We start from the raw sequence: 24,555 nt of genomic DNA on the forward strand, positions 1-24,555 counted from the left end.
AGGTGCCCGCCCCTATTTATTTACTTTAAAGTTTATTTTGAGAGAGAGAGAGAGAGAGTGCAAGAGTGTGCATGTGAGCAGGAGAGGGGCAGAGAGAAGCAGGGAGAGAGAGAATCCCAAGCATGCTCCATGCTGTCAGTGCAGAGCCTGACGTGGGGCTTGATCTCATGACCTGAGTCAAAATCAAGAGTCAGATGCTTAACCAACTGAGCCACCCAGGTGCCCCTGAACTATTTTGGGTTTTAAAACAATGGGTTCTAGTGACAGCTACTTAAAGTTAGATATTTTGTTTATGGTAGCAAGCACCTTTATAAAATTTGCTGGATTCTTGGACTTGGTGCTCTAAATTCTTACTTTTTTATTTATTTTTTTTTTTATTTTTTTGAGAGAGAGTGCACAGGGAGGGGCAGAGAGGGAGAGAGAATCTTAAGGTCCACATCCAGTGCCAAGCCCAACTCGGAACTTGATCTCAGGACTGTGAGATCATGACTTGAGCCAAAATCAAGAGTTGGATGCTTAACCGACTGAGCCACCCAGGCGCTCCAAGTTCTTAGTGTTTGATCCTATGTCCAGATACTCTACCTGGAATGTGACAAACTGTTTTTTCCTTAAAACTTTTGAAAACACAGACTTTGGGGTCTTAACGTTTTAGAATTTGCTTCTTCCTCTTTAAGATTCTTAACTAATGAAGCAACGGGGTTTGATTTTCTTTAAACAGGTGATGATGTAAAATCTAAAGATTACATTGTTGCGCTACAGCACCCTGTGACCACTGACATTAAGCATTCCATAAAAATGTTTGAATTAACATTGGATGCGCTTATCTCATTTAACAAGCGGACCCTAGTTCTGTTTCCAAACATTGATGCAGGTAATTGGAAATGAAATTATGCCACCTCCTTTTCTGATTTTATGTTTCTATTATGTCCCCTTTTGACTGCCCCTCCTATCTTATCTTATCATTGAAGGCCACTGTATTCTGAAATGCATTCCAGTTTTTAGGGGGTCACCAATATTGTAGTAGATTGAAGTTTGTGATGTTTTTACCAAGTCTGATAGAAACTGGGTAGGAAAGAAAGAAATACTTAAAAAAAGTTTTCTCTAATCCCCACTGTAGTTCCAAGTTTAGTCTCTGTCCCCCAGTTTCCACCAATGAGAAAATGCAGTAGCTAAAAGACAAACCTTAGAGAGTGAAAGGGTATCTCTAGGAAAGTAATGATCCGAGTGAGTGCAACAAAATAGCCCTTACTGTTATTTCTTGTTCCCTTATTTATATTAGCTATACCTTAATCTTGAGCACAGGCAGTTTAGATCCGGAGTCCCCAACCAGTTTGTCCTTAAGCCTGACCTGGTTGATCACCTACTGGTGGATGGTACTGTAGCCTTTGGTGCTAGTGAGACCTTAGGCAGGTTAATGGGAATGTGAGCTATAAGTGAGAAATGCAGAGCCGGGCCTGGTGCTACAGAATTTTCAAGTACTGGTTTAGCTGACACCACTCGTTGCTGAGCTTTTAGGCATTTTTTGGTAAAGGAGGCAGGACTCTTCTCTGCAGTATCAAGATGTCAGCATCTTACTCTGAAAGTATCCTTCTTAGTGTCTCTTGAATAATCTTTTCTATTAGGGGAAACAAAGTAGGATGTTAGTTGGAAAAAAGAAGAACTCCCAACCCAGGTTTCATCCCGGTAACATATTAGTATTTCAAAAATGTTAATATTGATTCTTCTAACCCTTTAAATTTTCTATAAATATTTGGTAATGTAATTATATATCTCTGATTCAATATTCATTGTCCGCGATACTCTGTTTATAATATACTTTCCTGATTGTACACACTTTAGAATTAGAGATATTTTTCCCCAGTGAAAATAAAGGGTCCCAGGAATGCCCAAATCATGTCTGCTACATGCCCCTCTCCTCCTCACGGGGCTTTTGATAAAATTAACACAAGGAACTTTAGGGAAGTAAGAATCACGGCATCCATTTATCATTATGAGGCTTAGTGCCCAATTCCCCAATGGAGGAGAATAGAAGTAGTGTCTGTGGTTTAGGCTTAAGGCCAGAGAAAGCCTTCAGTGAGACTAAATCTGAATCTCAGAATAGTACTACCTTCTGGCGTACTAAATACTACAATAATTATAGTTGATAACTGACGTGCTCTGGCAGAACTGGATCTAGAGAGGGGTGGCCAGGCCTGCGGTAGGGAGTTAGACCCTGAGTCTGTCACCTACCTTGCCACATAGAGAAAGTTAAAAAGAGAGAAAGCACATGTGTGCCCAACTTCTGTTACGTCAGTGGCTCCGCCCACCATTAAATATGGTGTGCTAACACAGTTTGGTGCTCACGGTCTTGTCTAAGTAATAAGATTAGCAACCTTATCTCCCTTGTTAGATGCTGGTTAGGAAAGGGTGAGTAAAGAGGCAAGCAGAGAGGCATTAATTATTGCCTCCCCCTTCATACACCTGTACCATTTTAAATAATCCTGCATTTAATATAAAATACCAGCCACAATATCAGGTTCTACATGCATTTTATTGGAGTTTAGTCCATGTAATCAGGGATGCTATCCAGTTGAGCAGTTGTTAGGGTAAATATGAGCATAGCTAAGGCAGAGGCTCTCTAATCAGCTTGGTGTGTGGAGCCCGAGACCTTTCAATTTAGGAACTCCCAGCTTAAGAGAGAGAGACTGTTGGCCGGTCTTGCTTCTTAGTTGTTGTTTAATGTAAAGGCTTTTATTGGGGCATTAGTAAGAGGTATTTACTTTGATGAATGCTGTTTAATGTTCCTAGATGAGTTGAAGCAGAGAGCTGACCACACATTTTAAATATTCATCATTCCTGGAAAGATCAGTAATTAAAATTATTATCTCCCTAATAACCATTGTGCATCTGCATAGAACAATTTCTTTAAGTGGGGCTATACTTGCCAGTGAAAATGGTTTTTTTAATCTCATAAACCATTTAACAGTTGATTTTCATTTTCACAGGGAGCAAAGAGATGGTTCGAGTGATGCGGAAGAAGGGCATTGAGCATCATCCCAACTTCCGTGCAGTTAAACACGTCCCATTTGACCAGTTTATACAGCTGGTTGCCCATGCTGGTTGTATGATTGGGAACAGCAGCTGTGGAGTACGAGAGGTTGGAGCTTTTGGAACACCTGTGATTAATCTTGGAACACGTCAGATTGGAAGAGAAACAGGTATTTACCTTTGTCCATGTCTCAGCTATCTAGAGATATATATGAAAGCAGTGGCTCTGGCAAGCACAGTGTGGTCATTGCCCTGCTGTCTAACCAATCAGATTAGTAACTTGGCCTCCCATGGTAGGCAGTAGCTAGGAGAAGGTGAGAGAAGAGGCATTAAGTATTGGCTCCCCCTCATACATCTGTAACATCTTTAAAATTCTGTGTATGAATTATTACAAGGCAGTGCTGGCATATATTTTTATGAATCAGTGAGTGAATGAGGTTAATGACCAGTTGTAGCCTAAAATCTGTAAATAGCACAAAGTGATTACCAAATTTTTTTAGGGCTCTACATTTATTTTTATTGTCTTTGTAATATCAGAGCTAAGAGTTTCTTAGCTGATTATGGTCTTTGATGGCTGTGGGTAAGTTAGAATGGTTGAATGTATTATAAGTATATGAATGCTAGTCTCATTTTTGGGTACAGTAGAGTACTTTTAGTGAGTAGTTTTGAGCATGAAAACTCTAAGATGCTCCCTTAATAACTGAAGGATAAAGAAATTTTATTATTAATTTGCTAATTGAGTTAGATCTTGTTTTTAATAGTAGTCTAAATTCTAATACTATACATGGAAATATATTTCTGTAGCTAATGGAAAAATGTATGGACTTTGTGAAAAAAGAACAAGACTAGAATCAAGGAGGTTAGTTTCAGCTCTGCTTTTTCTCTATTCGTAATTGCTACCCTAATTTTCTGTTGTCTTTAGGTCTTCTTTCCCTTACGTTATTATTTGTTTTTAATTTACATCCAAGTTAGCATATAGTGCAACAATGATTTCAGGGGCAGATTCCTTTATGCCCCTTACCCATTTAGCCCATCCCCCCCTCCCACAACCCCTCCAGTAACTCTCTGTTCTCTATATTTAAGAGTCTCTTATATTTTGTCCCTCTCCCTGTTTTTATATTATTTTTGCTTCCCTTGTGTTCATCTGTTCTGTGTCTTAAAGTCCTCATGTGGGTCATATGGTACTTGTCTTTCTCTGACTAATTTCGCTTAGCATAATACCTTCTAGTTCCATCCATGTAGTTGCAAATGGCAAGATTTCATTCTTTTTGATTGCTGAGTAATACTCCATTGTGTATATACACCACATCTTCTTAATCCATTCATCCATCGATGGACATTTGGGCAGTTTCCATACTTTGGCTATTGTTGATAGTGCTGGTATAAACGTTGGGGTGCATGTGTCCCCTTGAAACAGCACACCTGTATCCCTTGGATAAATACCTAGTAGTGCAATTGTTGGGTCTTTGGGTATTTCTGTTTTTAATTTTCTGAGGAACCTCCATACTGTTTTCCAGAGGGGCTGCACCAGTTTGCATTCCCACCAGCAGTGCAAAAGAGATCCTCTTTCTCCACATCCTTGCCAACATCTGTTGTTGCCTGAATTGTTAATGTTAGCCCTTCTGACAGGTGTGATGAGGTGGTATCTCAGTGTGGCTTTGATTTGTATTTCACTGATGATGAGTGATATGGAGCATTTTTTCATGTGTTGGTTGGCCATCTGGTTGTCTTCTTTGGAGAAGTGTCTATTCATGTCTTTTGCCCATTTCTTCACTGGATTATTTGTTTTTTGGGTATTGAGTTTGATATCCCCTTTCATTCTTGACATATTACCTTGCTCCCCACTTCACAGAGAAAATACAAACCACTGAATGGAAATTCTTTTGACTCCATTCATTAAGAAAATATTTAATAAACACCTAGTATGTGTAGGCACTGGGATTTGTCAGTAAACCAGACTAACAAGGGCTGAGCTCTCGTAGAATTTCATTTTAGTGGGAGGGGAGATAGATGATAGACAAAAAAGGAAAAAAAAGACTGTCAGAATTTATGTGTAGTGCGCAGGGTGTAACCTGCAGGTGATGTGCCGGGCTACATTAGACTGCATCAGGGAAGGCCTCGTTGAGGAGATGACACTTCAGCTGAGATCTGAGTAACAGTGAATCTGCTGTGTGAGGATCAGAGAGAAGCAGAGGGAACAGCCAGTGAGAAGATCCTAAGACAGGAACAAGCTTGATGTATTTGAGCAGCAAAAGGCCAGTGTAGCAGGAGGGTACTGGGCGGGAGGAAGAGCGATACAAGATGATGTCAGAGAAGGAGGCAGACCTTTGTAAGCCAGGGTAAAAAATCTGGGGTTTTTCCAAGTATCATGGAAAGCCATTTATGGGAGGATGACACGATGTGACTTGCATTTTGGAAAAACCACTCTGCTGCTCTATGAGAGTGGAATGTGGTGGGACAGGAGTGGAAGCAGGGAGACTACTTGAGAGGTTATTTCAGTTGATATGAGAGTTGATAGTGGCTTAGAGTACATGATAATAACAGAAATGGACAAAAGTTAGATTTGGGGATTGTTATAGGACTTGCTGCTGCTTGGATGTGAGCAGTGAAAGGAAGAAACTTGCAGATTTTTGGATTGAGCAGTGGGGGCACTCTTTGCTGACATAGGGGACACCGTGGGAGGAACACATTTGGGAGGGGTGCAATTAAGAGTTCTCTAATAGCTGTGTTAAGTTCGAGATGCCTATTAGATATCAAAGTGGACATGGCAGACAAGCAGCTAGATAGTTCCAGGGAGAGTCAGAGTTGGAGATAGAAGTTTTAGAGTGATTGGCATGTGGATGTTGTTTAGTTAGGATATTAGTTCATCTGCTGTAACAGAGAGAACCAAGATAATAGTGCCTAAGTGGGATTTTCTTTGTTTCTCATTCGTATAACTCAATGGTTATCAGAAATTTAGCCTCCATCTGTCTGCTTGAGGGATGCTAATCTTGCTATCAAGTCCACATTTTAGTCATTGGGAAGGAAGAGGAGGGAAGATGTCCTTCTTTTAAAAGCACAACCTGTAAATTTCAAATATTTCTTCATGTATCCTGTCAGAACATAGTCACAGGCTCACAGCTAGCAGTAGGGGAAGGTAAAGAATATAGTCTTGAGCTGGATTATCAGATGCCTGGCTAAAAATTCTGATGCTAGTACAGACAAAGGATATGGAGATAATGGTGCACCCTGCCAGAGATGTCATTTAAAATGAAGGGATTGGGGCGCCTGGGTGGCTCAGTCGGTTAAGCGGCCAACTTCAGCTCAGGTCATGATCTCGTGGTCCGTGAGGGCTGTGAGTTCGAGCCCCGCGTCGGGCTCTGTGCTGACAGCTCAGAGCCTGGAGCCTGTTTCAGATTCTGTGTCTCCCTCTCTCTGACCCTCCCCCATTCATGCTCTGTCTCTCTCTGTCTCAAAAATAAATAAATGTTACAAAAAAAAATTTTTTTTTAAAATAAAATGAAGAGATTATAGGAGATTAACCTGTAACAGGTAACATGTAAATAGGGAAGAGAATGGAATCCACAACCAACTGCCGGAGCTAGTTAGCATTTAGAGTTCTGGTGAGGAGGAGGGGGCCAGTGGGAAGACTGAAAAGGAGTTGCCAGTGAGTCCAGAGGAAACCCAGGAGTGTGATAGCATTAAAGCCCAGAAAAGAAAATGTTTCCAGGAGATGGTGTTGAACGCAAGGACAATGTGAAAGAAGAATTGAACACTGGATCTGGCATCGGGTCTTTAGTCAAAGGCAGTCTTGTACTTTGTCATTTGTCACCACACTTCTATAAACACATGTCCATCCATCCTTTCCTCCATACCTCTTTACATTGGAAGGGTTGGCATCTCTTTCCTGCCCATTGCTCAGCCTTCTACCCGTGTTCTAGATCCGTACCCTTCCTGCCTTCTCAGGGACCTCAGGGGTATCCTTTCTCTACCATGATTCTTTAGCCTCCTCATCACTTAAACATGCCTTCGCCTCTCACGTCTGAAAACCAACCCCTTCCTCAACCCCATGCCTCTTTCCAGCTCTTCTCTTCTTAGCTAGGTCTGTTGAAAAATATGGCCATTATTCACTGTATTTACTCCATTGCACTGGTCAGAAAATATATGGAGAAAAAGTGACTGAACAGCTGACTGGCTGATAGACTAATGGAACGAACTGGCCTGACTGCTGATGAACACCTGGCCAAGTAGATGGAAAGCAGGGTGGATTGAAAGAATGGACGCACTGAACGATTAGATGAGGGGTGGGGGGTAAGTGGGTACTAGATTAATGTACATCATTTATTTCAGTAAATCAACAAAAACTTGATTTATTCTTTTTGGGAATAAAGGACCCTAGTGTCCTTAAGTATTTGGTACATGGAAATCTTGTTGAAAGTGCTTTAAAGGTATAAAGGAGAAAAGTCGATGTTTCTCTGATAGACTCATTTGAAGTCCTCTGGGTTTCAGGGTTAATAATGAGCACAACACATTGCTAATTTCTTTATTCTTTGGATATTTCCACTTCCAAATCATTGTAATGTGTCACTGGGTTCATCTAGGGGAGAATGTCCTTCATGTCCGGGATGCTGATACCCAAGACAAAATACTACAGGCACTGCATCTTCAGTTTGGCAAACAGTACCCTTGGTGAGTATATACCCTTTCTAAAGAAGTGATTTAAAAGGGGGAGCTGTGGGCACCATTTTTAAGCTGTGATCATTCTTCAGTCATTTTAACAGAGCTTTTGTTATATATCCCTAGGGGTCCCTAGCTGTCAGGGAGACAGGGCTTGGCAGTAGAACCCCTGTTACTCTACCAGGGGTTCCAATGGAGGATAGCTGTTTTTTATTTGTCTCAGTTAATTAATATAGCACTTCTGCCAGGAAATACTGCCTTAACCTACTTTCACTTTTTATAAATATTAGAAAATAACTGATTTTCTTTAAAAATAGTCTAGTTCAGCATTTTAATTTAGACTCCTCACCTTTCTGTTTCAAATTAATGAGATTTTCTTTTATTTGGATGTTTGAAATGTTTGAATTCTGAAAATAACTTTTTTTTCCTCACGAATGTAAAGGTTTAAAAAGCAATAAATAAATAGATTCATTGTCCCAAATTATGTTATATTCTGAAATTGGCTTAACAAAGGTAATTTGTCTTTGATGATAGAGACATTTGTTAATGGTATCCCAGTCTGGAATAGTTGTATTTCAACCAACAGTGGAGTTAGACATTCCGTTGATAATACGCTGAAGATATCAGATGTTATTTTAAAATGAAAAGCACAACTTTATTATCTGAAGTCTTGGTTTCTATTAGTACCGTGTCCTCCATACCATTTCACATGTATGAGAGAAGCATTTAATTTGACTTTTTTGATACTGCAGTTCAAAGATATATGGGGATGGAAATGCTGTTCCAAGGATTTTGAAGTTTCTCAAATCTATTGATCTTCAAGAGCCACTGCAAAAGAAATTCTGCTTTCCTCCTGTGAAGGAGAATATCTCTCAAGATATTGACCATATTCTTGAAACTCTAAGTGCCTTGGCTGTTGATCTCGGTGGGACAAACCTCCGAGTTGCAATAGTCAGCATGAAGGTAAAATAATGCCTAAGTCTTAACTTCATACCTCATATAAATAACTGATCTTTTCTTTAAAGTATGGTTGGAAGGTAGGACTAGAAACATACATTAGAGTTTATAATCATTTGCCCACAGGATTGACTTTTAGATCCATTACAATGTTTGTCTCGCAGTATTTTACAAATTATTGACATTTCAGAGAAATAAAATTCTCCGGAATCCAAGTTAGTGAGACTTGAATTAACCATGGGAGACCCCTTAGGCACCAGAGAGGGCTCTTGCCACCCAGGAGACCTGGAATTCTATATTTGGTAACAGCATGTAGCATGTTGATTACGGTCATTATCCAGAGGAAGACATCAGCAAATGGGGAAGGGAATTGCATCTCCTCTAGAACATGATTTTTAGTTGAGTACAGCATACTTCAGTCCCTTAACCAAAAAATCAGCACTGTTGACAGAGACTGAGAGAGCATCATAAAAACACTAAATTGTTCATGTTAAAAGATCTCTGATGACTTAAGAATAAACCTACCAGAGGGGCACCTGGGTGGCTCAGTTGGTTGAGCATCTGACTTCGCCTCAGGTCATGATCTGAAGGCTGGTGAATTCTAGCTCTGCATTGGGTTCTATGCTGACAACTCAGAGCCTGGAGCCTGCTTCAGATTCTGTGTCTCCCTCTCTATCTGTCCCTCCCCTGCTTGTGCTCTGTCTCTAAAAAATGAGTAAAGATTAAAAAAAAAAAAAAAAAAGCCTACCAGAGAAGGTTCTGAAATCTTGTGGATATATAAAGTTTTAGGAGTCCATGAAAAATAGTAAGGTCTTAAAAAATAAAGTTGTTTAGGGGCGCCTGGGTGGCTCAGTCGGTTGAGCGTCTGACTTCGACTCAGGGCATGATCTCGTGGTCCGTGAGTTCGAGCCCCGCGTCGGGCTCTGTGCTGACAGCTCAGAGCCTGGAGCCTGTTTCAGATTCTGTGTCTTACTCTCTGACCCTCCCCCGTTCATGCTCTCTCTCTGTCTCAAAAATAAATAAACGTTAAAAAACATAAATAAAAGTTGTTTAGATCAAATAGAGCAAAACAAAACCTAATTTTCTCAAAAGAAGTGGTGGTCTCCTTTGTAAATACTCTTTAAAAAGTATTAATAGAATGGGCACCTGGGTGGCTTAGTTGGATAAGTGTCCAACTTCGGATCAGGTCATGATCTTACATTTGTGAGTTTGAGCCCCCCACTGGGCTGTCTGTGTCAGTGTGGAGCCCACTTCAGATCCTCTGTCCCCCTCTCCCTCTGTCTCTCCCCCGCTTGCATTCACGCATTCTTTTCTCTCTCTCTCAAAAATAAACATTCAAAAAAATAATAGAAGATTTTCTTAACCTGAAGATGATCTATTCTGTATCAGTGGTCAGTACCCTTTGTAGTGGTGAAATTCTAGAGAAAATCAAGAAGAAAAGAAACGTTTTCTGCAACATTATTTCACATAATTCTGGGGGAGTCACAAAGGGATAAAGCAAGGAACAAACAGCACAATCTCTCCTTCTCTGCCCCTCCCCTGCTTGTGCTGTCTCTCTCAAGATACATAAATAAAATTTAAAAAGATCAGTAACTTTCTACTTACATGAAATTTTAGGCAGATTTTTGAGTTTTCCTCTTGGTGAGTTTGTTAGCCTGACTGCCCATTAGCATTACCTGGAAGCTTTAAAAAAAAACACAGATGCCCAGGCTATTTGAATCTCTGCAGGTGGGGTCCAGGGCATCACTATTTGTTCACTATTTGTTGAAGGTTGAGAAACACAACTTTAGGTTTACCTTTTAAAAAAATATTTATTTACTTTTGCACATGTGTGTGCACAAGTGGAGGAGGGGCAGAGTAAGAGGGAGACAGTGAATCCCAAGCAGGCTCCTCGCTGTCAGCGCAGAGTCTGCCGGTGTGGATCTCAAATCAAGTCAGATGCTTAATCAACTGAGCCACTCAGGCGCCCCACTTTCGGTGTCTTTTTAATGACAATCATTAGTGATTGCTTTAACCCTTGTAAATGGATAAAATCCATTAATAACAAAAGATTGGGAAAGAGCCTATTCAGAACAACAACCAAAATTGTAAGAATCATCTAAACTAACAACTTACGCAATCTATCTATTTGAAGAAAAGTATAAAACTTCAACAAATAATGTAAAGGCTTGAAAAGTGTCCTAGATGGGAATGCTGAGTATTTTTAAAATGTCAGCACTTTTCCAAATTGAATTACAAGTTTAATACAATTCTAGTCAACATTTCAGTGGGATTTTTTTAAAGTTTGGCAACATTATTCTGAAATTTACTCAAAATGATGCACAAGTGAGAAGAGCAAAGAAAAAACTTAAAAACCATAATTGGGAGAGACTCTCCTTGACTGGCTTTAAAACAGATCACAAAGCACAGTAATTTAAACATTTTGGAACCATGGCATTATTGGCTTCACTTATGGGAGGTGATCAGCGCTTACCTCCCTAGGATATATATTTAGGTGCCTCAGTTTTTAAGCAAGGAAGTTTTTTCAGCCTGAAAGAGTAAACTGTGACCTTTTCGTGAAGATTGTGATTAGCCAGCACTGACTTTATGCGTAAGAGGGGCGCCGTGATTTGCTGTGAGCTGTTGTTGCTTCAGTAGCCATGTGCCAGAATGGTTTCTCAGGAAACTACTTGGACATACCCCACGGCCGGCCCACATCAGAGCAGCTCCCTTCCTGGCAGTCGTCTAAATCTACAGTACTCTGTATCCTATAGTGAAGTCTGATGTATCGTGAAAAAGGTCAGAAGATTCACAGGCTGCTTCTTAGCTTAGATCAATGAGACAGGGCTTGTTTTTTTCTCTTTTAGGGTGAAATTGTCAAGAAGTATACTCAGTTCAATCCTAAAACCTATGAAGAGAGGATTAATTTAATCCTACAGATGTGTGTTGAAGCTGCAGCAGAAGCTGTAAAACTGAACTGCAGAATTTTGGGAGTAGGTGAGATTGTGAATTACATATTCAAGAAATGTTCGTTTTTTTTTTTAATATGAAATTTATTGGCAAATTGGTTTCCATACAACACCCAGTGCTCATCCCCACAGGTGCCCTCCTCAATGCCCATCGCCCACTCTCCCCTCCCTCCTACCCTCCATCAACCCTGTTTATTCTCAGTTTTTAAGAGTCTCTTATGGTTTGCCTCCTTCCCTCTCTGTAACTTTTTCCCCCCTTCCCCTCCCCCATGGTCTTCGTTAAGTTTCTCAGGATCCACATAAGAGTGAAAATGTATGGTATCTGTCTTTCTCTGTATGACTTATTTCACTTAGCATAACACTCTCCAGTTGCATCCACATTGCTACAAAAGGCCATATTTCATTCTTCCTCATTGCCAAGTAGTATTCCACTATGTATATAAACCACAATTACTTTATCCATTCATCAGTGGATGGACATTTAGGCTCTTTCCATGATTTGGCTATTGTTGAAAGTGCTGCTATAAACATTGGGGTACACGTGCCCCTGTGCATCAGCACTCCTGTATCCCTTGGGTAAATTCCTAGCAGTGCTACTGCTGGGTCATAGGGTAGGTCTATTTTTAATTTTTTGAGGAACCTCCACACTGTTTTCCAGAGCGGCTGCACCAATTTGCATTCCCACCAACAGTGCAAGAGGGTTCCCATTTCTCCACATCCTCTCCAGCGTCTATAGTCTCCTGATTTGTTAAGAAATGTTCATTTTGACATACAGAGTTTTCCAAGTTCTGATGCATGACTGACCATCATGTCACTGCTCTGTGTACAGATGGCTCCAGGGCCTATCTGTGGGCCCCAAGCGTGAGGACTTCCTAGAACCCCAGTAATTGTTATGGGTACATTAGTGGGGAGCTACAGATTTTGCTCAGAATTGCCTGACGTTTCCTTGCAATCTTTGGTAATGCTTGTCTTAGGAGATCTTGGGTGAATTAATTTGTGTTTGAAACCCAGTAAGTTGGCATACTTTCTAAGGTTGCTTATGAGAATTATTTTCCTTGTGTGTGTGGTGGAGCTCAGGTATTTCCACGGGTGGCCGGGTAAATCCTCGGGAAGGAATTGTGCTGCATTCAACTAAACTGATTCAAGAATGGAACTCTGTGGACCTCAGGACCCCCCTGTCTGACACCTTACATCTCCCTGTGTGGGTGGACAATGATGGCAATTGTGCTGCCCTGGCGGAAAGGAAATTTGGCCAAGGAAAGGGCCTGGAAAACTTTGTGACACTTATCACAGGTACAGGTAAGAGGAGTAAGAGGTTGTTTGAGGAGCTAGAATGGGTGTTGGGGCATGCCTTCAGCACCAGCAGGCAGCTTGTGAGTGTGCTTTAGTGTTCACTTCCTGCCTGAGTAGAGCCAGGAGGTGAGCCCCACATGAGAGCTTAGGGCCTTCTCAGTCTTTCCTGGGCATATGCCCTGCCCTGGGCATGTGTGTGGACCTCAGATTGCTAGGAACTTGTCAGAGCTGTTCAAAGCTCTTACTCCCCAAAGCTTCTCATTCCCAGCTTTGCCTCCCAGTCTTCTTGGTTAGTATATTATTTGCGTCATCTCTCAGCTGTCGCCCTAGGCAGTAGAGACGAATAAATATATTTTGCCTTTAAATGTTTTTGGCAAAGGCCACCTGAGTGCCTCCCCAGCTCTAGGGGAGTTCTGAGGTCAGTGACACAAAGGTGAACTCTTCGAGTTGGTCCTCCACTAGCCGCCAAGTAGGTCAGAACAAGCAACCACAGGTTTTCGAGAATGAAGTTGGTCCTGCTTCTTCCAGTACTGCCGTCTCTGTGCAGGATGTGGGCTGGTTCAAGGCCACCAAACTGGGGAGTGGGTGGTGGGACCAGAAAATGCCAGAAGGAGCTCTTAAGACTCAGTTGTTTTTTTTTTCTCGAGTAAGCATTCCCTGGTTGTTACAAAACCTGTGATTAGTTTCCAGAGTTCCAAAAAAAATTGGTTCTGAGAGTTTTTGCCAGTTTATTCATTGCTTTAGTGGAGGGATGGACTTTTGGAGTCGCCTACTTTGCCATTTTTGCTGATGTCCTACTTTTGGAATGAAAAACAGACTGACCTAGTAAGTGGTTGAGCCACCATTTATCCCAGATATATGTAACTTCAAAACTTGTGTGCTTTTAAACTCTGAATTATGCTACCTCCTCTTGAAGCTCAGGCCCTTCTTCTCTTAGTTGCAGATACAGTTTTAGCAAGCTTGGATATCATTTCTTAGTTCAGAGCAGGTAATTTGCAAATTAGAAGGGTGGAGTTGAGTAGGTGCCACAGGAAGTAACTGATGGCAAGAGAGCTCTAAAAATAGTCTTCTCAGGCTTTCCTCCTTAATAACTCCTCCTAAACTTGGTAACAAGAGTCATTGATATTCATAATCATTGAATCATAGATTTTTGGACATGGTGGCATTAAGAGGCAAAATCTTAATATTCTCTGTTTAAGGAAGAAAGTGGTGTGTGAAAGGTGGTGTGCGATACATTTGGGAAAGATGGTCTTATCTTGGGTTTCTCCCACAGCAGATCCCAAGATGAGGACTTAGGTGTGAGAATTTTATGTTGGAGGTGATCCTGAGAAGCAGGAGTAAAGGAGTGAGAAGAGTAGAACAGAGTAGATGGAAAACCGTTATCCAAGTTGCCTTGAGGGCAGTGGGGACTGAAATCAACCAGAACCTCCCAAGAAGCCTGTGGAATATCATCCAGAATTGTCCACTGGAATCTGTTGGCTCTTACCTTGCTTGGTTGAGGATGCCCTGTGCTCACGTGGACAGTTAGGCTCTAACGTTAGTGTTGGAGATGGCCTTGGTGAGAACAGGCATTGTGAGCTTGAGGTGGTACACTGGCATCACACGGTGAGTCTGAGCCTGCATGGATCTGTTCCCCACAGCTGTGCTTGAAATCACAGTGAGCCACGTAGGTGTGACACAGGGCATCAGAGGATCTGCTAGATAGATTTTCCTCCAAAATGCTTCCAGGTGAAGTGTTAATACTTAGTAAGTTTCCGCTATTTAGGAAAAGGGGCATCATAAAGAATCACACATTCTAAAGCTTTGCTAAACACATGAGGCATTGCCATATTTCAGCTTTCTGTTTCAGGGGAAGAGCCACCTCAGTGATTATTGTCTCTCGCTGTAGGAATTGGCGGGGGTATCATCCATCAGCACGAATTGATCCATGGAAGCTCCTTCTGTGCTGCAGAACTTGGCCACCTTGTTGTGTCTCTGGATGGGCCTGATTGTTCCTGTGGAAGTCATGGGTGTATTGAAGCATATGCCTCTGGAATGGCCTTACAGAGGGAAGCAAAAAAGCTACATGATGGTTGGTTTCTTTCTCCTGAGGGATTAAATTGCTAAATTGTAGACAAGTATTTCAAAGTACATATTCCAAAAAGAGCTGAACACTGAAGCCAGAACTTCTACCCTTCTCACTTCCTGGAGGAAAGATGGGGTTCCTCATACTAAAACTCCCAGGTACCCTTAGTCTTGACCCATATTAACACTTTCCTCTCCAATGCTGGGGGTGGACAAGGGTCTTGAGCTCCAGGAGAGCAGGGAGGATTTTTTTAATTTTTGTTTCCTCGGCCTCTAGCACAGGGTGGGTGCTTAATACACATTTTTAAAACTTTCTTTTTTTAATGTTTGTTTATTTTTGAGACAGAAACAGAGTGTGAGCAGGGAAGGGGCAAAGAGAGAGACACAGGATCTGAAGCAGGCTCGAGGGTCTGAGCTTTCAGCACAGAGCCTGATGTGGGGCTCGAACTTGTGAACCATGAGATCGTGACCTGAGCCAAAGTTGGATGTTTAACCAACTGAGCCACCCAGGTGCCCCCTTAATACACATTTAAAAAAATTTTTTTTAACATGTATTTATTTTTGAGAGACAGAGGCAGAGCATGAGCTGGGGAGTGGGGGGAGAGAGAGACAGAGAGACAGAGAGACAGAGATACAGAATCTGAAGAAGGCTCCAGGCTCTGAGCTGTTTGTTAGCACAGAGCCTGGCATGGGGCTCGAACCCACAAACTCCAAGACCATGACCTGAACCAAAGTCAGGTGCTCAACCAACTGAGCCACCCAGGCGCTCCCCGTCCCCCCACTTAATACACATTTTAATGAAGAAGTAAATGGATTAACATACTACAGTTGTGAAGTCTGAGAAGTCTATTTGAGTTAAAGCTATTTCTGGACATGTTAATAAAAGGATGGTTTCTAGCCTAAGAAAAAGGAGTAATTTAATATCATTATAATACATTGTCAAGTGCACTGAGAATGATGGCCAAGGAATGTAGACGTATAGAAGGACACCAGCGTTCTCTCCCTGCCCTCTTCATATGGGGAAGGGAGTGTTAGGGTGCTGTCTGGAGGTTGAGAGAGGGTAAGTAGAATTAGCAGGGCAAGTTGGGATGAGCCAGGGATGCTTCCAAGCCTGGGAAACAGTGGTATGGGTACATAAAGGGCAAGGTAGGGTAGAGCGTAGCAAGAGGGAGGCCAGGACCAGCAGCTAATGAAGCCATTGAGAACTTTTAGGGGAAAAGCATGGTCAGATCTGAATTTTTTTCTGTTTTTTGGGAGAAAAATAGTAGTTGAATGGAGTGGCTTTATTTTTCAAAATCTTATTTAAATTCTAGTTAACATACAGTACAGTATTGGTTTTAGGAGTAGAATTTAGTGTCTTTTTTCCATTGGATATTCTTTTCTGCTTTGTTGAAGATTAGTTGACCCTATAGTTGTGGGTCCATTTCTGGGGTTTTTATTCTGTTCCATTGATCTATGTGTCTGTTTTCATGCCAGTACCATACTGTCTGGATGACTACAGCTTTGTAATATAGCTTGAAATCCAGAATCGTGATGCCTCCAGTTTTGTTTGTTTCAGGATTGATTTGGCTATTAGGGATGATTCCATAGAAATTTTAGGATTATTTGTTCTAGCTCTGTGAAAAATGCTGGTGGTATTTTGATGGAGATTGTGTTAAATGTGTAGATTGCTTTGGGTAATATAGACATTTTAACAATGTTTGTTCTTCCAATCCATGAGCAAGGAATGCTTTTCCATTTCTTTGTGTCCTCTTCAATTTCTTTCATAAGTGTTCTGTAGTTTTCAAGAGTTTTACCTGTTTGGTTAGGTTTATTCCTAGGTATCTTACGGGTTTTGGTGCAATTGCAAATGGGATTGATTCTTTGATTTCTTTTTCTGCTGCTTCGTTTTTGGTGTATAGAAATACAACCAATTTCTGTATGTTGATTTTATATCCTGCAACTTTGCTCAGTTCATGTATTAGTTCTAGAAATTTTTTGCTGGAGTCTTTTGGGTTTTCTACATAGAGTATCATGTCGTCTGCAGATAGTGAAAGGTGGACTTCTTCCTTGCTGATTTTGATGCGTTTTATTTCTTTTTGTTGTCTGAATCCTGAGGTTAAGACTTCCAGTACTATGTTAAATAGTAATGGTGAGAGTGGACATCCTTGTCTTGTTCCTCAAGGAGAAAGGCTCTCAGTTTTTCCCCATTGAGAATGGTTAATTAGCTGTGGGTCTTTCATATGTAGCTTTTATGATGTTGAGGTATGTTCCATCAATGCCTACTTTGTTGAGGGTTTTTATCAAGAATGAATGCTGTATTTTGTCATCTATTGAGAGGATCATATGGTTCTTATCCTTTCTCTTATCAATGTGGTGTATCACGTTGATTGATTTGCACATATTGAACCAGCTCTGCAGCCCAGGAATAAAAAATCCCATTTGATTGTGGTAAATAATTCTTTTAATGTAGTGTTGGATTCAATTTGCTAGTATCTTGTTGAGAATTTTTGCATCCATGTTCATTAGGGATATTGGCCTGTAATTCTCCTTTTTATTGGGGTCATTGTCTGGTTTTGGAATCAAGGTAATGCTGGCCTTGTAGAATTAGTTTGGAAGTTTTCCTTCCATTTCTGATTTTTGGAATAGTTTGAGAAGAATAGGTATTACTACTACTTTTTTTTTTTTTTAAGTTTGTTTGTTTATTTCTGAGACAATGTGCATGCGCAAGCTGGGGAGGAGCAGAGAGAGGGGAAGAGAGAATCCCAATGATGCTAATAGCATGGAACCTGAGAGAGGGCTCAATCCCACAAACCGTGAGATCATGACCTGAGCCAAAATCAAGAGTCAGATGCTTAACCTACTGAGCCACCCAGGCACCCTAGTATTAACTCTTCTTTCAAGGTACGGTAGAATTCCCCTGGGAAGCCATCTGGCCCTGGACTTTTGTTTGTTGGGAGTTTTTTGATTACAGTTTCAATTTCTTTGCTAATTATGAGTCTGTTTAAATTTTCTATTTCTTCCTGTTTCAGTTTTGGTAGTTTGCATGTTTCTAGGAATTTGTCTATCTTTATGATTGCCCAGTTTGTTGGCATGTAATTTTTCATAATATTCTCTTATAATTGTATTTCTGAGGTGTTGGTAGTGATCTGTCCCCTTTCATTTGTGATTTTATTTATTTGGGTCCTTTCTTTTTTCTTTTTGACAAGTCTGGTTAGGAGGTTATCAATTTTATTCTTTCAAAGAACCAGCTCTTAGTTTTGTTGCTCTGTTCTTTTTTGTTGTCGTTGTTTGTTTCTGTATCATTTATTTCTGCTCTGTCTTTATTATTTACCTTGTTCTGCTGGCTTTAGGCTTTCTTTATTTTCCCTTTTCTAGCTCCTTTATGTGTAACGTTAGGTTGTGTATTTGAGACCTTTCTTGATTCTTGAGGTAGGCCTGTATTGCAAGATACTTCCCTCTTAAGACTGCCTTTGCTGCATCCCAGAGGTTTTGGACTGTCGTGTATTCATTTTCATTTGCTTCCATGTACTTTTTTTATTTCTTCTTTAATTTCCTCATTAACCCATTCATTCTTTAGTGTGATGTTATTTAACCTCCATGTATTTGTGATCTTTTCAAATTTTTTCTTGTGGTTGACTTCAAGTTTCATAGCGTTGTGGTCTCAAAATATGCATGGTTGATCTCAGTCTTTTAAGGGCTGATTTGTGACCCAATATATGATCTATTCTGGAGAATATTCCGTGTGTACTCTAAAAGAATGTGTATTCTGCTGCTTTAGGATCAAATGTTCTGACTATATGTGTTAAGTCCATCTGGTCCAGTGTGTCATTCAAAGCCATTGTTTCCTTGTTGATTTTCTGCTTAATCTGTAAATTGGTATAAGTGGGGTGTTAAAACTCCCTACTAGTATTGTATTTCATCAGTGAGTTTCTTTATGTCTGTTAGTAATTGATTTGGGTGTCCCAGGTTGGCATAAATATTTACAATTAGAACTTGATGGGTAGACTCCTTAATTATGATATAATGCCCTTCTTCATTTCTCTTTATGGTCTTTGGTTTAAAATCTAGTTTGTCTGATAGAAGTATGGCTATTCCAGCTTTCTGTTAGTATCCATTATCATGATAGATGGTTCTCCATCACCTCACTTTGAATCTGCTGATGTCTTTAGGTCTAAAATAAGTCTCCTATAGACAGGTTATAGATGGGTCTTGTTTTTGTTTTTTGTATCCATTCTGATACCCTGTATCTTTTGATTGGAGCATTTAGTCCATTTACAGTCAGGGTGATTATTGAAAGAAAGATAGGAGTTTACTGCCATTATGTTACCTGTAAAGTTGGTGTTTCTGATGACGTTCTCTGTTCCTTTCCAGTCTTCGTTGCTTTTGGTCTTTTTTTTTCCCCCCAGAGTCCCTCTTAATATTTCTTGAAGGAATGGCTTAGTGGTCACAGATTCATTCAGTTTTGGGGGAAACTCTTTATCTCTCCTTCTATTCTGAATGACAGCTTTGATGGATAAGGTATTCTTGGCTTCATATTTTTCTCATTCAGCATGTTGAATATATTCTGCTATTCCCTTCTGGCTTGGCAAGTTTCTCTGGGCAGATTTGCTGCGAACCTGATCTGTCTTCCCTTGTAGGTTAAGGACTTTTTCCCCTTGCTGCTTTCAGGACTCTTTCCTTGTCTGTGTATTTGGTGAAATTTGACTATGATATGCCTTGGTGATGACCAGCTTTTGTTGAATGTAATGAGAGTTCTCTATGCTTCTTGGATTTTGATGTCTGCATGCTTCCCCAGATTAGGGAAGTTTTCAGCTATAATTTGCTCACCGAAACATTCTGCTCCTTTCTCTCTCTCTTCATTTTCTGGGACTCCTATGATAAGAGTGTTACTCCGTTTTAATAAGTTGTTGAGTTTCCTAAGTCTACCTTCGTGATCCATTATCTTTGTTTCCCTCTTCTTTTCAGCTTCATTATTTTCGATAATTTTAACTTCTGTATCACTGATTTGTTTCTCAGATTCACCCATTCTCACTGTTGTGACATCCATTCAGGTTTGCAGTTTGGTTATAGCATTTTTAATTTTAGCCTGACTAGGTTTTAGCTTTTATCTCTGCAGTAAGGGATTCTCTACAGTCTTCTAAGCATTTGTCAAGCCCAGCTAGAATCCTTATAATTGTTGTTTTAAATTCTAGTTCAGACATATTACTTATATCTCTATTGATTAATTCCCTGGCTGTCATTTCTTCCTGTTCTTTCTTTTGGGGTGAATTCATCCATCTTGTCATTTTGGAGGGGAAAAAAGTAATAAAATGGAATTTAAAAAATAATAAAGGAAGCTAGATCATTGGTGTATAGCTTGAAGCTTGATAGAAGAAAAAAGATTAAGAAAAGGTAAAAAAAAAATTTTTTTAATTAAAAAAAATAAAATACAATAAAAAATAAAAAATTTGCTTTCTGTATCCCAGGAAAAAAAACACAAAAACAAATAATAGAAACAAAGCAAAGAAACAAAACCCGAAGGAAGCTAGATCCTGTTTCCCCTAGAGCTGAAGCTTTGCAGCATTCTATGATCTGTAGACCTAGTGCATGGAAGCGGTTTGTGTTGGTCTTCTCATTGAGGGGCCTACTACTTTGATTCTCAGGCCAACTTGCTCTACCAGAGATGTGCCTGGAGGGCGCAAGGGGGCGGGGCTTGGTGTATTGGCTCTGTTCTCCACTTGGTGGCTCCATTCTCTACTTGGTGGCGCTGTTTACCTCACTGAGGTTGATCAGTGCTGATGGGCTAGGGGTGAAAATGGCTTCACCCCACTCTGTAGTCTCCAGAGAGGGAAGTTTGTGCCCCCACAGATGTGCAATCAGTCATCCTCCTGTGTCCCCAGATTCTGTCAGCTCCCCACCTTCATTCACCCTGTGTCTGTCTGCGCTGTCCACCTGCCATATGGTGCCACCCTCCTGGGTTTTATCTCAGACACAGCTGTGTTTCAAAACCCCACATTTCAGAGGCCCCTGCAGCTTGGGCCTGCATTGAATCCTGTGGGACCACATTTTGCTGCACTGTGGCTGGTGCCGGCTTGTCCTAAGCAACAGTTGCGCGACTGTGCAGCAGCAGTGGCTTAGAGTTTATGGTAAATTGCAACACGCAGCCAGCATCTTTGTTCCTATACTGGTGAATGGGGCAGCTCAGTGGTACCCACCAGGGCTTTTGCCTGCTTGGGAGGCCATGTCGCCTCTACCAAATGCACTCCAGGGGATCCTCAGACCACACTGCCCACTCCGGGGCTCTGCCTTGCTTCCTCGAGGGAACTGACCTCTAAAACTTCAGACTCTGCACTCCACCCTCTCGTTTTTCCCCATCATTGGTTTTGGGGAACAGTTTTTTTGTGTAGTCCCCTGCATGTATTTTCACTATTTTATTTTTTTTCTTCATTCTTGTCTCCCCTCCCCCTGATCAGGGATCCCTCCCCTTCACAGGGTCAGCCATTCTTTTCTTCCAGTGACTCAACCTTCCACAGTTCCTACCTTGCATAGGTTGTTTTTTCTGTTCGTAGACATGCAGTTTTGTCTTGTAAGACTTCTGGTCAATTTCTTAGGTGTTCAGAATGATTTGATACTTATCTAGCAGTTTGGGGGAGGAGGCAAGCTTGGAGTCACCCTACTCCTCTACCATCTTGCCTTAATCCCTCCAAATGGAGTGGCTTTAAATAGTACAATTCTAGAGTGACTTCCCGTTTTCTAGTCGGACAGCTGGGGGTTGAGAATATGAAAGGAGGAGCAAGTTGTGGCAGAAGATGATGGTTGGGTGCTTATGGGACATAGGGTGGAGATGTGTAGGCAGAGCCTGGCTACAGGAGTCTGGTGCTCGGGAGAGAGGACTAGAGGTGGGGATTTGGGAATCATCAGTGCTGAGGTGGCAGTTAAACCTTTGAATTGAATGAGATTGGAGTGAGGCAAGAGTTAGAGGTGGAACCTTGCAAAACAGTGTTTAATGGGCAGAAAGGAAAACCAGGAATGGGTAAAGGCACAGAAGCCAAAAGGGAGAGTGCTTTGGGGAGGGAATAGTTGGGAATGTCAGGTGCTGCTTTTGAGAGAGAAAATCAGAAAAAGGTATTGATTTTGGCCATGAGGACGCTATTTGAAGCCCTGAAAACTATTTTTCAACCTCATTTTTTACATTCAGCCCCCCTTAGGAGCCTGTTCAGACTTTTCTTAGTCTTCCCCCCCCCCCCCATAATACTTTAATACCATATATCTGTTGATCTGTTTGTATTTATGTACTATTTGTATAAGAAGAATAAGCTTATAAACTGCCCCCACCCCCCAAGAACCAGTTTTGGTCCCCATCAGGGCAAATGCATGTCTTAAGAAAGAGCACATTCGGGGTGCCTGGGTGGCTCAGTCGGTTAAGCGTCCGACTTCGGCTCAGGTCATGATCTCACGGTCTGTGAGTTCGAGCCCTGCATCGGGCTCTGTGCTGACAGCTCAGAGCCTGGAGCCTGCTTCAGATTCTGTGTCTCCCTCTCTCTCTGACCCTCCCCCGTTCATGCTCTGTTTCTGTCTGTCTCAAAAATAAATAAACATTAAAAAAGAAAGAGCACATTCAAATCACAGGAGCAGAAACTTGACTACGCTGAGAGGGAAGAAGTGCTTTGAAGACATGGAAATTGTGACCACCTGCCGGTGGAAAGCAGACAGTAGGAATGGAAGCAAGGGTTGAGAATGCGGGAGGGAAAGGGCAGTTGAGTCCCTACTATAAAGCTCCTGGTGAGGGGGTAGGAGATGAGCTGCAAGGCCTCGACAGAGGGCCCAAGGGAGGGGAAGGATGAGTGAAGGTGTGCAAACAGATATGTCTATAGGTGGGGGCAGAAAAGTGAGGGGACTGCTGCCTGTTGGTGTCCTTTAGCAGAGAGGCCAGCAGGATGGAAATCCTGTGGTAGGAGGTGGGGTATAAGGTGTGAGGTGGTGGAAACTGAGAAGAGCCACGGGGGGGGGGGGGGGGGACGGGAGAGCGCTGGCAGGGGCAGCTGCGAGAAGATCCTTGGATGGGGTCTAGGCGGCAGCCTGCATGGCTGGGATTTTCTCTCATCAGCACACAAGTATGACAGCAGACGAAGAGGCAGATTGACCTGGGTTGATGACGGGCAGGGTGAGGGGCAGAAAAGACCAGGACTATAGATAATAGACATGTTTAGTGAGCATTGACTCTGGCCAGCACTTAACTAAGTACTTGATATCTGTTAACCTCATTCAGTTCCTCACATAATCCTGCCAGGGTACATGGTGTTACCCGTTTTATAGAGAAGAGAAGGGTCTGCAGGTGGCGTGACGTGGACAGGGTTGTGCAGCTAGTAGTGGCCGAGCGCCAGCAACTGAGAACCCGTCAGCGTCAGTTCTTCAGGCCCTGCCGTGGAACGTGGGGCACTCACAGTAATGTGACCTGCATCTGGATAAAGGAAGGAGATAAATACAGAGGAGTCTGATAATTTGGGGGAAAAAAAACGTTAAGGACTCAGTTTCACGTGGAGGTGAGAAGTAAAGAAACTAGAGAGCCGGCTAGGAGGCTGTGGTTGGAGTTGAGGATTTTCCAGGTGGGGAAGTTCTGGATGATAGGTAACCAAGACAGCAAGAGGACGGCGGCCTCTGGAAACTGTATGTGGACATTTGTGCGTGGTAAAAAGCTTTGCAAATGTGAAAAGAAACCATGTCTTCCCACTTGGGGGCTTGCTGCCCGCAGGCAAACTTAAAAGGTTGGCCCTGCTGCAGGGCTGCCACAGCTCAGTGATGACTGCTGCCTCTTGCCTCTTCTCTAACAGAAGACCTGCTCTTGGTGGAAGGGATGTCAGTGCCAAAAGACGAGGCCGTGAGTGCAGTCCATCTCATCCAAGCCGCAAAACTTGGCAACGTGAAGGCCCAGAGCATCTTGAGAACAGGTGAGCATGTGGCTCTGGGCAGCTGTGCCCTAGAGGGCCCCTCAGACCGCCCAGGGCTCCAACACGTACCCAGCCCCCCTCGGGACCAATGCTCTGGAATGTGTGTTCAGGGCCGTTTTTCCCTGCTTTCTGAGAGTGAAAAAAAGGAAATGGCATTCAAGGTATTTGGCAGCATTGCTTTATTAAACAAGTTTTTTGTTTTGTTTTACAACCATGAATAAACTACTTGTTCATTTTATAGGAGATCTAGAGAAATACAGGAGAGTAGGAAAAAGTATCCCTTTGGGGAGCCTGGGTGGCTCAGTCGGTTGAGCATCCGACTTCAGCTCAGGTCATGATCTCACTGTTTGAGAGTTCGAGCCCCACGTCCGGCTCTGTGCTGACAGCTCAGAGCCTGGAGCCTGTGTCAGATTCTGTGTCTCCCTCTCTCTCTGCCCCACCCCCACTCTCTCACATGCGCTCTTTCTCTCTCATTCAAAAATAAACATTAAAAAAAATTGAAAAAGTATCCCTTCAAGTTTTGCTCTTCAGAGATAGTCAACTATTAGCATTCCCTTCCAGTCTTTTCCAGTTTTTTTTTTTTTTTTAAACATAGTTGAGAGCATATGGTGTAGTATTACCATATTTGCTTTTTTTAAATTTCGAAGCATAACAACATTTTCTCATATTAAGAATAAATCATGAGGGCGCCTGGATGGCTC

At 41.8% G+C, this 24,555-nt stretch overlaps 1 protein-coding gene and 1 non-coding gene across 8 annotated transcripts in view; one reads left to right on the top strand and one right to left on the bottom strand.

The window, feature by feature from the left end:
- The window catches only part of GNE (glucosamine (UDP-N-acetyl)-2-epimerase/N-acetylmannosamine kinase), a 53,028-nt gene that overhangs the window by 25,794 nt on the left and 2,679 nt on the right, over window positions 1–24,555 (top strand). For 6 of the 7 annotated variants that reach the window (XM_053204931.1, XM_027039439.2, XM_015079451.3 and 3 more), the window contains 8 exons: window positions 719–871; window positions 2,985–3,197; window positions 7,608–7,695; window positions 8,436–8,646; window positions 11,487–11,616; window positions 12,666–12,887; window positions 14,770–14,952; window positions 23,738–23,854. In XM_053204931.1, the coding sequence (XP_053060906.1) occupies window positions 719–871; window positions 2,985–3,197; window positions 7,608–7,695; window positions 8,436–8,646; window positions 11,487–11,616; window positions 12,666–12,887; window positions 14,770–14,952; window positions 23,738–23,854 (1,317 nt within the window). The remainder of the gene's footprint in view (window positions 1–718; window positions 872–2,984; window positions 3,198–7,607; window positions 7,696–8,435; window positions 8,647–11,486; window positions 11,617–12,665; window positions 12,888–14,769; window positions 14,953–23,737; window positions 23,855–24,555) is intronic. The other variant, XM_027039437.2, reaches the window with a different exon arrangement.
- Window positions 15,626–15,710, bottom strand: TRNAQ-UUG (transfer RNA glutamine (anticodon UUG)). The gene has a single exon. It is a non-coding gene; the product is annotated as a tRNA-Gln (tRNA).

This window comes from Acinonyx jubatus, chromosome D4 (genome assembly GCF_027475565.1).
Source record: "Acinonyx jubatus isolate Ajub_Pintada_27869175 chromosome D4, VMU_Ajub_asm_v1.0, whole genome shotgun sequence".
Lineage (NCBI taxonomy): Eukaryota > Metazoa > Chordata > Mammalia > Carnivora > Felidae > Acinonyx > Acinonyx jubatus.